This window comes from Asterias amurensis, chromosome 17 (assembly GCF_032118995.1).
Source record: "Asterias amurensis chromosome 17, ASM3211899v1".
Lineage (NCBI taxonomy): Eukaryota > Metazoa > Echinodermata > Asteroidea > Forcipulatida > Asteriidae > Asterias > Asterias amurensis.
Genome location: NC_092664.1, coordinates 16,275,313 through 16,289,643, shown reverse-complemented (window position 1 = coordinate 16,289,643; position 14,331 = coordinate 16,275,313). Strand labels below are relative to the sequence as shown.

The following is a 14,331-nucleotide window of genomic DNA, read 5'->3' as shown; positions in this document are numbered from 1 at the left end:
AAAGGTTTATTGCACAACAGCTGCGTGTGCTGAGCCACAGTCAGCTCAGATTATGCGCACAGATCTGGGCACCTGTCGTATCAACGGCTGTTTTATACATGCGTGTACTTATTAGCTTCTTCAAGGCCATTTTGGTTCCTCCGGTTAAGTTGTATTGATTCATGCTCTTGTCAGTGATGAAGGAAAATATTCTGATTTATGTTACAGTTTTCACTGTCAAATAATTTACATTTGACTTTCAATTGTTCAAAACATGTAGTGGGACAGCCCAGAGCTAAATGGTTCGGATTTTATTTGCTGTGATTTAAAAACTCGTTGTAAAAAAAGAAAAAAAAGGAAAGCTTTGTTACATGTATCCGGTGTTTCTCTCGCTCGCCATTCGAAGTAACTGATCGACACATAAAATAGTCGTCGGTCGAAACTTTATTGGTGGGATGTACAACCCATCAACGTCAGTAGGTTTGAATCTTAACCAGTTTGACGTGCCCCAACTCGTGCCCAACGATGACACTGTGAAACAATAAACATAAACTTTTAACATAGCGATCAATCGCTACTTAATGGTGTCACACATTTTTTTAACAAAATAAATACCATATGTTGCTAGACTGACATGTCAAAGGTTTATGATTTTTGACGTGTAGTCTTATATCACTCATCATCCACTGCAGTGGTCGTCCACTAATTTAATTCCCGGCCGGAGACGATACATAGGCCTTGTCTTTTTTCGGCTTAACTTTTAACAATATTGTTAACTTGTAATGCCACAATATTCAGCTTTGTGCTGCCAGTTGTGAATGAACATAATTTTATTGTATAAAGAACATTTTAAGTTATTAATGACCATTGGATTTGTTACTACATTTATTCAAGCAAATTCGTACGGGATAAAAAAGTTCACCTCAGTTTGAGACATTGTTTACATCAGTAAAATTCCGTAAAACTGTTGATAAAGGTACTGAACACGTTTGGTAATTGTCAAAGACCAGTATTCCCACTTGGCGGATCTCAACATTACCATATATCAATAACAAACAAGTGGACGATTGGGTTCAATTGGTTCATCGAAGTTGCAAGAAAATATTGGCAAAAAACGCCCCTTTTGTGTGATTTCAGAATCATTTTATAAAGGCTTCAGGTCTGAAGTTTGTTATTGTTTGAGTGAGAAATTACCTCTTTTTCAAAAACTATGTTACTTCAGAGGGAACCGTTTCGCACAATATTTTATACTATAAACAGCTCTCCATTGCTCGTTACCAAGTAAGTATTTATGCTAAAAATTTTTTTGAGTAATTACCAATAGTGTCCAATGGCTTTAAATAATCTAAAAAATCTATAAAATCCTATAGCCCTTGTTACCAATAAAACTTTCCTACTTGTTTTCCAAAAGGCCAAATATCAAGGATGACAAAGTAAATATGATTAACAATAGGTAAACTGCCTGTTCACGGGGTTGAAATTGAGGTCAAATTAGACGATGATAGATTGCGATCGAATAGCAATTGAATGCCAGTACTGATTCCAGTGGCTTTTAGAGCACACACGCATCTACTGTTGCATTGCAAGGGTCTTGGGTTCGAATCAAACCCGAACTATTTATCTGTCAGGAAATGATTTCGACCAGCAGTTTTTGCTGAACTTTTTTTGTGTCCACTGAATGCAAATAATATTGAGTAGCGAAACTGATTTTTGAGCAGCAGTTGAAACAATTTGTGTAGCATTTTGCTCTGCTACACAAGGGAAATCGTTCATTGAATGGGAAGCTTCCGGAGTATACAGTGCTTTATACACATCAATGTTTAAAGGCAGTGGACACTATTGATAATTACTCAAAATAATTATTAGCATAAAACCTTTCTTGGTGACGAGTAATGCGGAGAGGTTGATGCTATAAAACAATGTGAGAAACGGCTCCCTCTGAAGTGCCATAGTTTTCGAGAAAGAAGTAATTATTCACGAATTTGATTTCGAGACCTCAGATTTAGAACTTGAGGTCTCGAAATCAACCATCTAAACGTACACAACTTCGTGTGACAATGGTGTTTTCTTCTTTTATTATTATCTCGCAAATTTGATGACCGATTGAGCTCAAATTTTCACAGGTTAGTTATCTTATGCATATGTTGTGATACACCAACTGTGAAGGCTAGTCTTTGACAATTACCAATAGTGTCCACTGCCTTCAAAGGTAAAAACCAAAGTATTGATACTTGTAAACTATCATAGACTTGCCTTCGCATCTTTCTGTCTTGGCTTCATCCATCGACCTATCCCAAACTTGAAATTGAGAAGATTTCACAGAGATAGTTCTAACTTCGAACTAGTCCTAGGACTCTTTAGGAGTTATTAAAAACTTAAGGCTAGACCCAAAGTTAGGACGATTAAGTCGTTAAACTCGAAATATGACTAGTCTTAACTCTTTGCGAAATCCATCTGTTGTCTCGGTAGCGATCCTTACCTTTGCCTAGATCATTTTTAGGGTATAGAGTTGATTTTAACTTTCTCCACGAAATTATGTTTCAAATGTTGTAATTCTGTTTCAACGTCACTGACCGAGTTTTTGTCTCAACACACATAAATGCAAAACAAAAACAGATCGGTACTGTTTGTCACAATAACAAACTATTACACACAACTAATATTCAAACATCGTTGATTTTGTTGAAAACGAAGCAACTAATTATGGGAGGTGCTTTATTTCATTGAAAGTTGGCAGAAAATGTTGAATGTTGAGGGGAAAAAAAGTTAAATGTTGTAAAAACAAAAATTGTTTAATATGATTGAGTGTTGTACTAAAATTTTGGACGTACATGATGCAACATGCGGCCAATTCGTGAGAGACCAAAATAACTATAGGGCACGACCGAGACAAGTGAAAAGACAGATTCAAAACCTAACCAGCGATTTTGTTTACAAACAGAAATTTATTTTATGATCAAACAACATGTTGTAAAGCAATTGAACAATTTTCAATTTACATGGGAAAATTTATATAATTTAGCTAGAATACCCTTAAATACCAGGGCGGTTGGTTTGTCATCAATGGAAACGTCTACAACAAACAGGAAACAACAGTCGCTATATTATACAAAACCAGTTTGTGGTTTCGGAAACAAGCTAGCCGTTTCAACTGAGTGCACCGATAGCTTTATTTGATACTCGCGGAACCCTGAGCTTCGTGCGCGGCATCTTAATGAATCATGGTCACAGTTTTGTAATATTCCCTTGTAATAACAGACAATAGTGGCTATGTTAATAAATTGTAAATATTTTTGCCTTTGTTTAAAGAAAGGACAAGTTTGTGATGCAAGGACAAAAGTTAAATTGATAAAAAACAGGTGCTGCACGGTAAATGCATCCGCAGTTGGCGCACAGATTTGCAAACAGGCAATTGACGTTCGATTTCGACATTAGAAAATGCCGGATTTAACAAGGTGCTGTCTTGAAAATGTATCCGCAATTGGCGCACAGATTTGAAAACGGGCAATCGACAATAGATTTGGATAGTATAGTTTGCTATTTTCGCAACCACGCTTTAGGATTGGGCTTTGGCTTTGGCTTCTCCAGTTATTTTGAAAACGTGTGCATTCGGCATAGCCTTGCTCAAGGCAGTCGAATTATTCACTCCGAAAAAAGACCGCCGCTGTATAAAAACCCACCCGTATTCACTGTGCGTAAAACCCACCCGTATTCACTGTGCGTAACATCGCACGACACGATGCCCCCGTACACTATCCGCATCCCATGCGGAGGCCGTCAGGCCGACAGCCTTGTAGGATCTGTGTTGAAGCCACTGACCTCATTACTATAATAAGCGAAGAGTTCCCACGGTCAGCTCATTACCATAATGCCCGCGAAAGACGAGACATGTTTACCTCACACACCACCACCACGGACGCATGATAGGGTCCAAAGGTCGTGATAAGGGAAGTGCGTGATTGGACGTCAAAATGAATAATTCATTTGCCTCACATCCTGTGTTGTCTGATAGGTCTAACGAACGATATACATATTCATGAGCTGCATACTAGCATATCCTAGAGCCCCCCCCCCCCAATTTCGTCCACTATTGGAATTTTTTCAATACAACACATTAAAACGGGAAGATACAGACCCGACAAGGCTGTCGGCCTGACGGCCTCCGCATGCGGTTAGTGGTGTACGAGTGCGATGACTTGTGTGAACAGTATTCGTGCGATGTGACAGTGTGTATACGGGTGGGTCATTCGGTGTGATCGCACACACCATGCACAGGGTATACGGCGGGTGGGTTTACAGCTGCGTCTTTTCGGAGCGAATAATGCGACTGCCTTGAGCAAGGCTACATTCGGCACGGCGTTTCAAACAGACAGATGGAGCCTATAAGCCGGAGCCGTAGAGTTAAAGACGGCATTTCGAAAAGGCGAAAAGGGCCACTGTTAAAAGCGACGGCAATTCTTGATCTTTGGTCGTGATAAAAATTGCCGGATCTCAATCCAACTGTCCGGATTGAAACTCGGTGTAAGCCAGAGCCTTAGCCAGAGCCTTAGCCAGACCTAAGGAGTTTTTATTTTCTTTATTCGTCTCTTTGTAAAACTGTTGTTTTGTTTCGTTTTGTAGGATGTTCCTTGACGAGCCCTGCTTCTTGCAACGTGCCTCAACACTCATATATCAGTGACTGCACGTTTTGATGACGATATGTGGAAATAAAGTTGCTTTGAAAATTGAATAGAACTGGGCCCTATTAGCCGAAAATGGTTTTGAAAAGTCTGCAATTATTCAATTAAAAACGAAGGCCTCTATTTCAAAGACTTTACCAGCCCAGAATAATTGCTAACAGCACATGGAATGTAACCAACATAATAACCATGCGAGATGTGTAGTGGAGGAACACAACTGGTTAAAGGAACTGGACGTGCACGTTTGGTAATTGTCAAAGACAATATTCTCAGATGGTGAATCCAAACATGCGTGAAATAATAAATCTGTGATTTTTTTACTCAATTGGTCATCGAAGTTGCAGGAGAACATTGAACGAAAGAAACACCCTTGTTGCAACAAGGGTGTTTTCACATTACATGTGTGTGATTTCAGTGGCCTAATAAATGGCTTCAGGCCTGAAGTCTTTCATTTGTAAGTGAAAAATTAACTCTTTCTCAACAACTTCAGAGGGAACCGTTTCTCACAATGTTTTATACTATCAACCGCTCTCCATTGCTCGTTACCAAGTAAGGTTTTATGTTAACAATGATTTTGAGTAATAACCAACAGTGACCATAGTGCCTTTAAGCACGGCTTGTAGAGATTTTGACCTCGGTTGGTAAAAAGTACGAGAGAAAATATTTTTCAAGATTGCAAGCCAGCGGCAAGGACTTTGGAGTGGGGGTGAATCAATTAATTATCGAGTTGTCAGTTTCCTGTAAATTACGATGATGATGGTTTTATTTGACAGGTTTGTAAATTGTTATTGCACCACGAACTGCCCGCCTAGTCTTTTTGGGGGAGCTGGGGGGGGGGGGGGGGGTAGTCAAACCTTTCAATACCGAATCGTTCCGGATCGGAAGGTTTGGGCGTGGTAGCTACTGATGCTTTTAGGATTTTTTTTTTCGATCATGAAATTAATTTTCTGGATGACTCGAGTCCAGTCTCGAACCTCAAAGTGCTTCATATTTTAACCTTGAAATCAAAACGTGTACGGTTAGTGCATGGACCTCGCCCAGTTCGCTTGGAAGTGTATCGCACTGTTCAAACCAGGGCCCAATCTGAGCTGAGCACCAAAAAACAAGCTAAGCGAAACAAAATTATGCTTACTAGATTAAGGTTACAAGCCAAAAAAAACACATAACATGTACAAATTGTGGCTGGCACCCTGCTCACTATTGTTAAGCAGGGATTTTTAAGCAGTGTTTTATGCTTAAGCAGCAGCTAAATGGGGCACAGAGCAACAGGGACTCGACTATCGCAATGACACTCGCTGGATATACGGTACCTATAGGAAAGAACGTCACTGGGAGAATGACGTGTCAGTGACGTAATTATCTTGTAGTTGAAGATACCCTGGTCATAATAAATTGACTCGGACTTCGCTAGATGGCAGCAGACATACCAGGTACAATTTTGCTATAAACGAAGTTCTGAGAATATTATGCGTGTAATACCGAGAACAATGGATTTATAACTGCTGGTACCTTCCCAGTAAGTCGCTCATTTCAGTTGACCTGGTTCGGAAAATGGTTCAAAATAGGAACTTTGATTCAGATCTTGCCTCAGTTGGAGTGAGGCAGATTCCCTCCATCAAACTGAGAATGTATCCCAGTTATCAACTACGGCTATGGCTTGGCTACGGCTTGATCGCCGCGTCTTTATGTATTGCAGTTAAGAAGTCTCTCACAACAACTTCATCATTAGCCGTAGCCGTAGCCGTAGCCGTAGCTGTCCCACTAATTCGGGTACAGCCTCACTCGGAATTATGTCTAGCCCAATCCATGCGTCCCACAATCCGGGTCAACTCTGCCCTGGGAGTTTGTAGTTAGTTGAACGAAAAGGGCAACAAGTGATCTTTGCTGAAATTCATTTCAAATGTTTTCAATAAAAAGCAACTTTTAAAACAACTAACGAATTAAAAACATCGAATCTACTAATAATCAATCAGACGCAAAGTGTAAAGTCCATCCGACTACACACTGTTTGCTTTTGATTGACTTGTAATTACTTGTACTCGACGAAAAGTAAAATATCCAGAGAAGTAATCTGGCCCGAACCCTCGGTTATAAGTAACTGGTACCCCCCCCCCCCCCACCCAAGGTAAACTGGAAGGAAAACATAACATTGACTAAGACATTTTTTTCTTCACAAGATCTGTTTTTCGTATTTACGTTATAGTTGCGCAGTCAAGCTTGCCCTTCAAAAGATTGATGGCCCCAAAATTGATGATCACGAATTGAGTACAACCGTAGGAGAAATAATGTTGGTTTGACCTCATGTAAGACTTTTGCTTCGTGGTACCCCCCCCCCCCTCCCTCCCAACCCATCCCCTCCCACGCACAACCTTACACAGTCAAATATTTGTTATTTATCCCGTGGTATTTACTGTTTTCCGTATTTCCATGCAGTTACGCAGTCAAGCTCGTCCTTGAAAGAAAAGAGAAAAGATTGATGGGCTCTCAAAATTTGATGATCACACCTAAAATAAAAGCCCGGCTGAGTCTCACCATGGTCCCACGTTCCAAGCCGGTTCGGTCTCTGCCCCCACCGACCCATGGCAGGTGGTTTCTCACAGAAACCCTCGCCGTGGCTTCCCTCCCCCAAAACAGCCCTGTAAAACACTGCCTTTGCGACCCGATCAAATCCAGCAAGGCGTGATGGCATGCCGTGTGGTTCTGCCCGGCTGACCCGCCACAAAGAACCCTGCAAAGTTCCCACGCTCTCCCCACGCGAGTGCCCCATTCATTGGACTTGGTTCCCACAACCATATGAACTCGTCTTTTTACAAGGTTTCAGCCACCCCGCATAGTTGGGTATTGTCTCTTCAGACCTGTTGAAAATAAAAAATAGAAATTACAAACAAAATATTAAATCAACGGGGGGAAAAGAAATAGGACAGTTAGCCCCGTGGGTGTTCTGTATTTCAAAAGTCCCTTTTCTTTTTGTTCGATTTTGCGTCGTGGATTGTTTCGTGTCTTATGGTGTTGTAATGTAAACAGGCACGTCAAGTTATAAAAATCGCCAGTTGCGCGCGCCGGATCACCGCGCAGACTCAATGGATAATCCGAGCTGCGCGTGCGCGCAAAATTGGTTAAGTGGACAAAACTCTCTTATATAAAAAAAATACCACTTTGCATAGAATGTCCGATTAAAGAAAGGTAATTTACACCGTGATGAAGTGACTAAGATTTCACAATAATTTTTAAAAAGGGCTTCAATGAACTTGAAAACAAAACGTAGCAAGTTTCCACTTTTAAAATCGTAATTTCAGTATAAATGATAGCAATAGTTATTGTTTACAGAAATGGCAGAGTAAAATCGTTGATGTCCATTCTGTAACAAAATAAAAACCAAGACAATTATTATGTTTCCTTATACCCACAGATTCTTGTTCTAGATTTTGTGAACTTTTGTATTACGTTTTCCCAATATTAAATTTCATTTTGTTGAGTAGGCCTACGTCTAAAAGAATCATTCATTTATTTTTCTAAAACAAGAAGTTATGCACTCGACTTTGAACAAGATTGCGGTGTCAAAAGCGTCAAATCCCCATGCACGCTTTGATTTCATTGTTGACATTTCGTGTGCTCGTGCATGATTTATGAATAATTATTTCATAAAACAATTGAGTTACCTAACCTGGTAAGTCTGCTGCCACCTAGCGTTACATGGTCTGGCTACGTGTACATGCCCGTCATTCAAATATTTTTTTCTCCAATTTGATAAAGACTCCCAGAAGGAAATTTTGTTCTGTTCATCAAAATTAAATTGCCATCCTTTTGAAGGATTCCTTTTTTTTTAATCATCTTATAAAACAAAAAAATCCCCATCAAAAAGCACTACGACAGTGGACATTATGGGTGCGTTCGTTTAGCTTCCCTGGGTCGACCCCTGTGTGTGGTGGGTTTTTTCCCAGGACGAATGTGGGTAATTATCTGCACACCCTCGTCCTGGAAAAAAACCCGCCACACACCGGGGTCGACCCAGGGAAGCTAAACGAACGCACCCTTTGATTGCCTCCCTGAATACCTTTGGAACGCTGCTATATGTCGAGCGGGAATGTCTGTCTTTGAAGTCCCACCTTGTACTCAGAACAATGGTTGACATACCATTCTCTTATAGGTAGCATGTATTACAATGAAACTAGAATGTCATTCCTTCTGTTACAATGAAATACTTCTACTTCGATGCTCGGTAAGACCATAGAGAAAGGACCATGGTAGGATCATAGGACCCATAAGTCTGGATTTAAGTACACCACTCTCACATGTAGAACAATCTAAGACATCAGCCATTTTGAGTTGGCTGTTTTACTCGACAAAGACCCGGTAACACTAGACAAAAAAAATAGTTAGGAATTGCAACATACAAAGGTATTGCTGAATGCCGAGTGTGCTTCGATCCTATGTACGTAGGACCCATAAGTCTCGATAGAAGTACACCACACTAAACATGGTAACTTATGTACATGTACAGGAGGACAATCTAAAACATAAGCCATTAAGTTAGTTATTTTATTCGATAAAGGCCCGGTGAACTCTTGGAAAATAGGAATGACAGCGTTCAAAAGTATTGCTGAATGCTGATTGTGTTTCTGTGGAAGCTTTCTAGTCAACTGCATCAGTCTTGGACTAGAGACTCCATGACCAAGAGTTGTCCTTGCGAATGACCATTAGCTCAGACCAAGAGAGGCAAATAAAGTGAGAGAGACGTCTTAAAATGGAGGCATTTCCACACTCTGTACTTCAACATGGAAACGAAAAGGTGAGGTATTGTGTTCTGTAGTGATGTATTCTGTTCTTAAACATTGACCCGTGTGCACCATCAATGATCAAACAGTTGTTTTTAAAGCCGCTACAAGTACAAAATTAAACTGCTTGACAAATGTCTTTGCTAAGTGAAAAATAAGTCGGGCACCAGCCACAGCAATGTAAACTTAAACTAATTTGGGCTGGTAACCTAATTCTGCTAAGCAAAACTTTTAAGTGCATAGCGAGTTTTTGTGCTTCAAGCTTTATGCAATATTGGGGACAAGAGTTTTTGCTCTCTAAGTGGGGGGGGGGGGGGGTTCTTTGGTTTGTATTGCACTAACATTTCACAAATGTCTCATTTTATTTATGGTTGTATAATTGTATGGGTTGTTTTTGCTAAGCTACGCTGCGGGTATACAATGTCCTTCAGAATTTCATTACTGGTATCGATGAACATTTCTTCAAATGGAGAAGACCACAATAGTCGACTCTTCATAACTCAATCTTTGGGGCCGGTCAAATTAGCTCTTAATAAGATAAACTTTCTTATAAGAAGACAGCCAGGAAACACAAAGCAGAAAATAAGTAAAAGACAGTTTCACGATTGCAAGTCAAGTTTGGTTGTAATCAATCATTTTATTACCATTTCAGCTTTTCGATGTATAAAAAAATCATTATCAAAAGAATGTTGTCCTTAACGTGAGTAACAACGTTGCTATAAACAGATAGCTTAAACATGAATGTTGTTTCCTATCATTCAACAAGACCTTTTTCACTGATACCCGATGAAGCTTGGTACCTGTTCTTGAGTTTGCATATTTTGAGTTTTATAGAAACCATGTAACCTTAGCAATACAAGGCTTCGAACAGGCACGATCTGTACACACCCAAGTAAATGTGACATAAAGTTCATCAATTGATGAGGTTTATGTTATTTTTTATTCAAAGAAATAACCAAACCTGTTCAGCTATTATTGATTTTACAATTCTTGATTAGTGTGATAATTCTGATATTAAATTTTAAAATGTATCATTATGACTAGTGTGGTATATTGCCGGCCAGTAAACGCACTGGAATGTACCAGATAACTTTTTGTTATTAACAAGGTGACTTGGTCTACTATTTAGTGGTATGCTAGTAATTATATCACTTGGCAGCTTCATTAAAGATCTGTGCCGTTCACTCAACAATCAGCTTCCACAACTTTTTAAAATTGCCCGGTATCTTGAAATTAAAGTTTTAACGGTCGTGTCAAAAGACAACTTGGCTCGATTTCATAAAGTGATAAAAGTCATCGCAATACCAAAATTGTCAGTACTATCATCGTGATTTGTATTGTGACATCACACTATACGTAGCAACTGCGATTGATTTGCAGTTAAGAATAGTCCTTTTTGTGAAATCGGACCCAGCTTGAGTTGGCTACGCCACTGGGTTGCTTGTTAGTTCTGTTCATTTCAGTGTTAGCCACGAACCATAGCCGTATCCAAAGTTGCTTAGTCTGGGCATTGCCTGTAAAGTGCCAATGAGTCGGTATGAATACTACTCCGTGTTATGATGCGGCTTTGTCCAGACTGGCTGCTTCCAATGCGGCTATGGCTTAAACTCCGAAAAAATGCTTTCATAAAATTGTTTATGCAGAGAACAGACGGAGGCATAGCAATGACTTAAGGCACGGGATATTATGCAAAATAGCTCATAAATATGCATTATACATTCTGATTTACAGATGTACACGGTTTAAGTGACCTTTTCCCTAGGATGAATAAATATTGGTAACATTATCAGTACATTAAGCAGTAAATTGTCTCAACAAAGCATGCTTGTTGTAGTCTCCAATGGCCCAAATAGGGCAAACTGAATACGCTGTGACATAGCTGAAGACTTTTAAATAAATAATTATTTACAGGATTTTACAAACAGTATAAATACAATAAAATATAACAATTGTACCGGTAGTTTCAAGTCAGGTTCATGTGACGAAATTGGTAGTTACTTTTCATTCTGGTAAACAATAAATAAGATTTCGAAATATAGTCGCACTTCGTGGTAGTTAAGTATTTTTAACTTTGTCCATTTTAAATGATTAAGGACTTAATACATGGAATGTTGTTTTTTAAATAAATTAATTTTTAAATATCATTGGGATAATAATAAATATAATAATAAATACCATTACGTCCAGGGTGTTGTTTCTAATTGAACTTCAAGTTGAGAAACATTTGCAGCTGTACTGAAACTTAGGTTTGTGGAATAAAAAACCCATTGACATCCTTTTTTTTTACCAGCACACTTTCCACTTCAATGAGCGAAATTTAAAAAAACAAATGCATAGTGGAAACAAATATTAAAGTCAAAATAGTTGGTGTATGCATAATGTTTATTTGTATCAGTTATTAGCACCTTGTGTTCGAGTTTTTTTTAATAAAAGTCATTTTTTTCATCGTTAATTGTTTTCGTTCAAATTCATTTTTGAATTATGCATAATCTTTCGTGAAGTCATAGTGTGCATAGGCATTGATCAAGATAACTATAATTTAGTTTTTAGGCACATTTTTAGAAGTTCTGATTTTGCGAGTAATTGACCTTAGGCCGTTTGAAAATATCAAACTGACCAATCAGAACGCTCGATTGTGGCGCCACAGCTAGTGCATGTGTGGTACGGACAAAAACTCGCCCCACAATGGTGGTTTACGTGTGCTTCAAATTGAATGAGTTAAAGCACCACAAATCGGGTGGTTCTGTAGCAATGTGTGGTTTACACCATTATAATTTTTGAGATAATGGTGGACACTATGAAGTACACTGTTTGGTTTGGGTTCTGACGGAGAAAATTTACCCAAACCACATACTGCCCTTGTAATGGTTCCACCATATCTCAGATGGTTGTGACAATGACAACCGCCAATGAGGGAAGACTTCCAGCAAGGGTCAAAGTTAAAAGTTCATCAGGGAGAAGCCGTGACGTCATACTTTTAGTAAACCATATTCTCTGCTCCCCATGGGCGATACGGTTTAGACATAATGGCGCTGTGAGACATGTGTGATGAGCTGGTCGGGCTGAACCCATTGGGTGAAAGGACTGGCAGACTGTTGTACGTCACTCCAGGGTACTGCGTGTGAAGACTCTGAATTGGCGCCACATGCGGCGAGATCTGGGCAGACACCGACGAGTTAACTGGTACGGAGGCAGCCGTTGAGGGCGGCATTGGGAGACGTGCGTGACATGAGGTCAAGGAGGAGGCCTCCTGGCTGGAGCTTGTGATCATCGGAATCATTTGCCTTCCAGCCGTGGAGGTGTCTGTAAGCTGGACACCAGACGTGATAGGCGGGCCGTGTGAGGCGTCTGTGACCGCATTATGCTGCCCGTGAGGTAGTACCCCAGTCTGGCCGTGAGCAGCAGCGTGTGAGGTGAACTGAGAGTGTGGATGGCCTGGTACTGAGTAATGCTGCCTGGACTGGAACTCTCTCTGCGCCATGTAGCATTGGAGATGACTCATGAGGCGAAGCCGTAGAGGATCTTGGATATCCATACCCTCTACTGTCACCATGTAACGGGCAACCTCGGAGGCACACTCTCGGAACCCCAGTACGCGGTAATCCATTGCGTAGGCGTGTGCCTCGCCATAAGGGTGGAACGAGCCATCAATACCTGCAGACGGGAAGAAGATAATAGATTGAGTTTGTGGTACTAAAACAAGGAGAGGTCACATTGAAATGTTCCTTTGTTGACATGAGTATAAGCACAATACTTGGTTTGGCGCCTAATCACAATAAAAGTGAAACAACCAAACATGGGTATATATAAGCAAAATGTAAGAACAGCAAAATCTTGGTGTCCTGAGGAGAGATGCTGGGGCGGAGACCACAACAGAGGTGGCTGCCTGCATAAAAGACAGGATATTGAAGACGCCGCCGGTGATCCCCCTGCGGGCGACATCATTGATTTATGTGGAAAAGGGTGTCCCCAAATGTTTCCATATCACACTATTGCTCTAATTGTACAGAAGTTCCCAACTAGAAATCCTCTAAAGGATTCCTGAGATGCCCAGAACACAAAGAAGACACAATGAGGGAGAGGATGCACCATGCCACAAGTCAAGCACAACAGTCATGTAACCGTGATTTATATTATTACATGAAATGTGCTTTGTGCGTTCTGTATGCATTAACTAAAGTGTGTTTGTATTTGTATGGGCACGCCCTTGCACAATAATGTGCGTACTTGGCTGTGCCCCAAATTCCTAAATTTCGTGTATCACTTTGTTTACGGGTGTATTTAAATTGATTGGGAATTTGGAAATATATTGTTGAATTGAAATAAAATTGAAAGGTGTTTTTTCTTACCATGCTTACCTTTAGCATGCAGATACTTCAGATGGTCCACTGTCATCTGCAGAATTTCAGCCTTCTCAAGTTTTGCTGAGCCCTGGAGGTAAGTGGAAAAAAAAACGTGTTTAAAATAGAGCCTGGTGCAATACAATCGAACATGACATTGAGAATAATAATATGATAAAAAATGGTTTGATGATAACAAATGCGGTTGTCAATTTGTAGACATTTTTCATCTTCAAAGAAGACTTGGTAAAAGACTAATTACATAAAAAACCGGGCTTTTGTAGCAGCAACCGCTACTTTTTTCAGATCGTTGTTACGAAATCTCATGCAGTTTTTTTGTAATTGGTTTCGTATTTAAATGCGCCGTTATTTTCCTGTCACAGCCATCTCATAAAATATAACAGGTGTGTGTTGCAGATGTGTTGGACACTTTGATAACATGTTTGTTTATTTATTCCCACAACAAAAGTATAATAATAATAACATAGCCGCACCACAACCCAAACCAATTACAAAAGTGACACCTTAAAAAAAACATGGAACAACAAAATCTATAAA

At 39.9% G+C, this 14,331-nt stretch overlaps 1 protein-coding gene across 1 annotated transcript in view; it reads left to right on the top strand.

The window, feature by feature from the left end:
• The window catches only part of LOC139950172 (uncharacterized), a 165,235-nt gene that overhangs the window by 102,521 nt on the left and 48,383 nt on the right, over window positions 1-14,331 (top strand). The window contains exon 23 of the mRNA XM_071948805.1: window positions 13,798-13,870. Within this exon, the coding sequence (XP_071804906.1) occupies window positions 13,798-13,870 (73 nt within the window). The remainder of the gene's footprint in view (window positions 1-13,797; window positions 13,871-14,331) is intronic.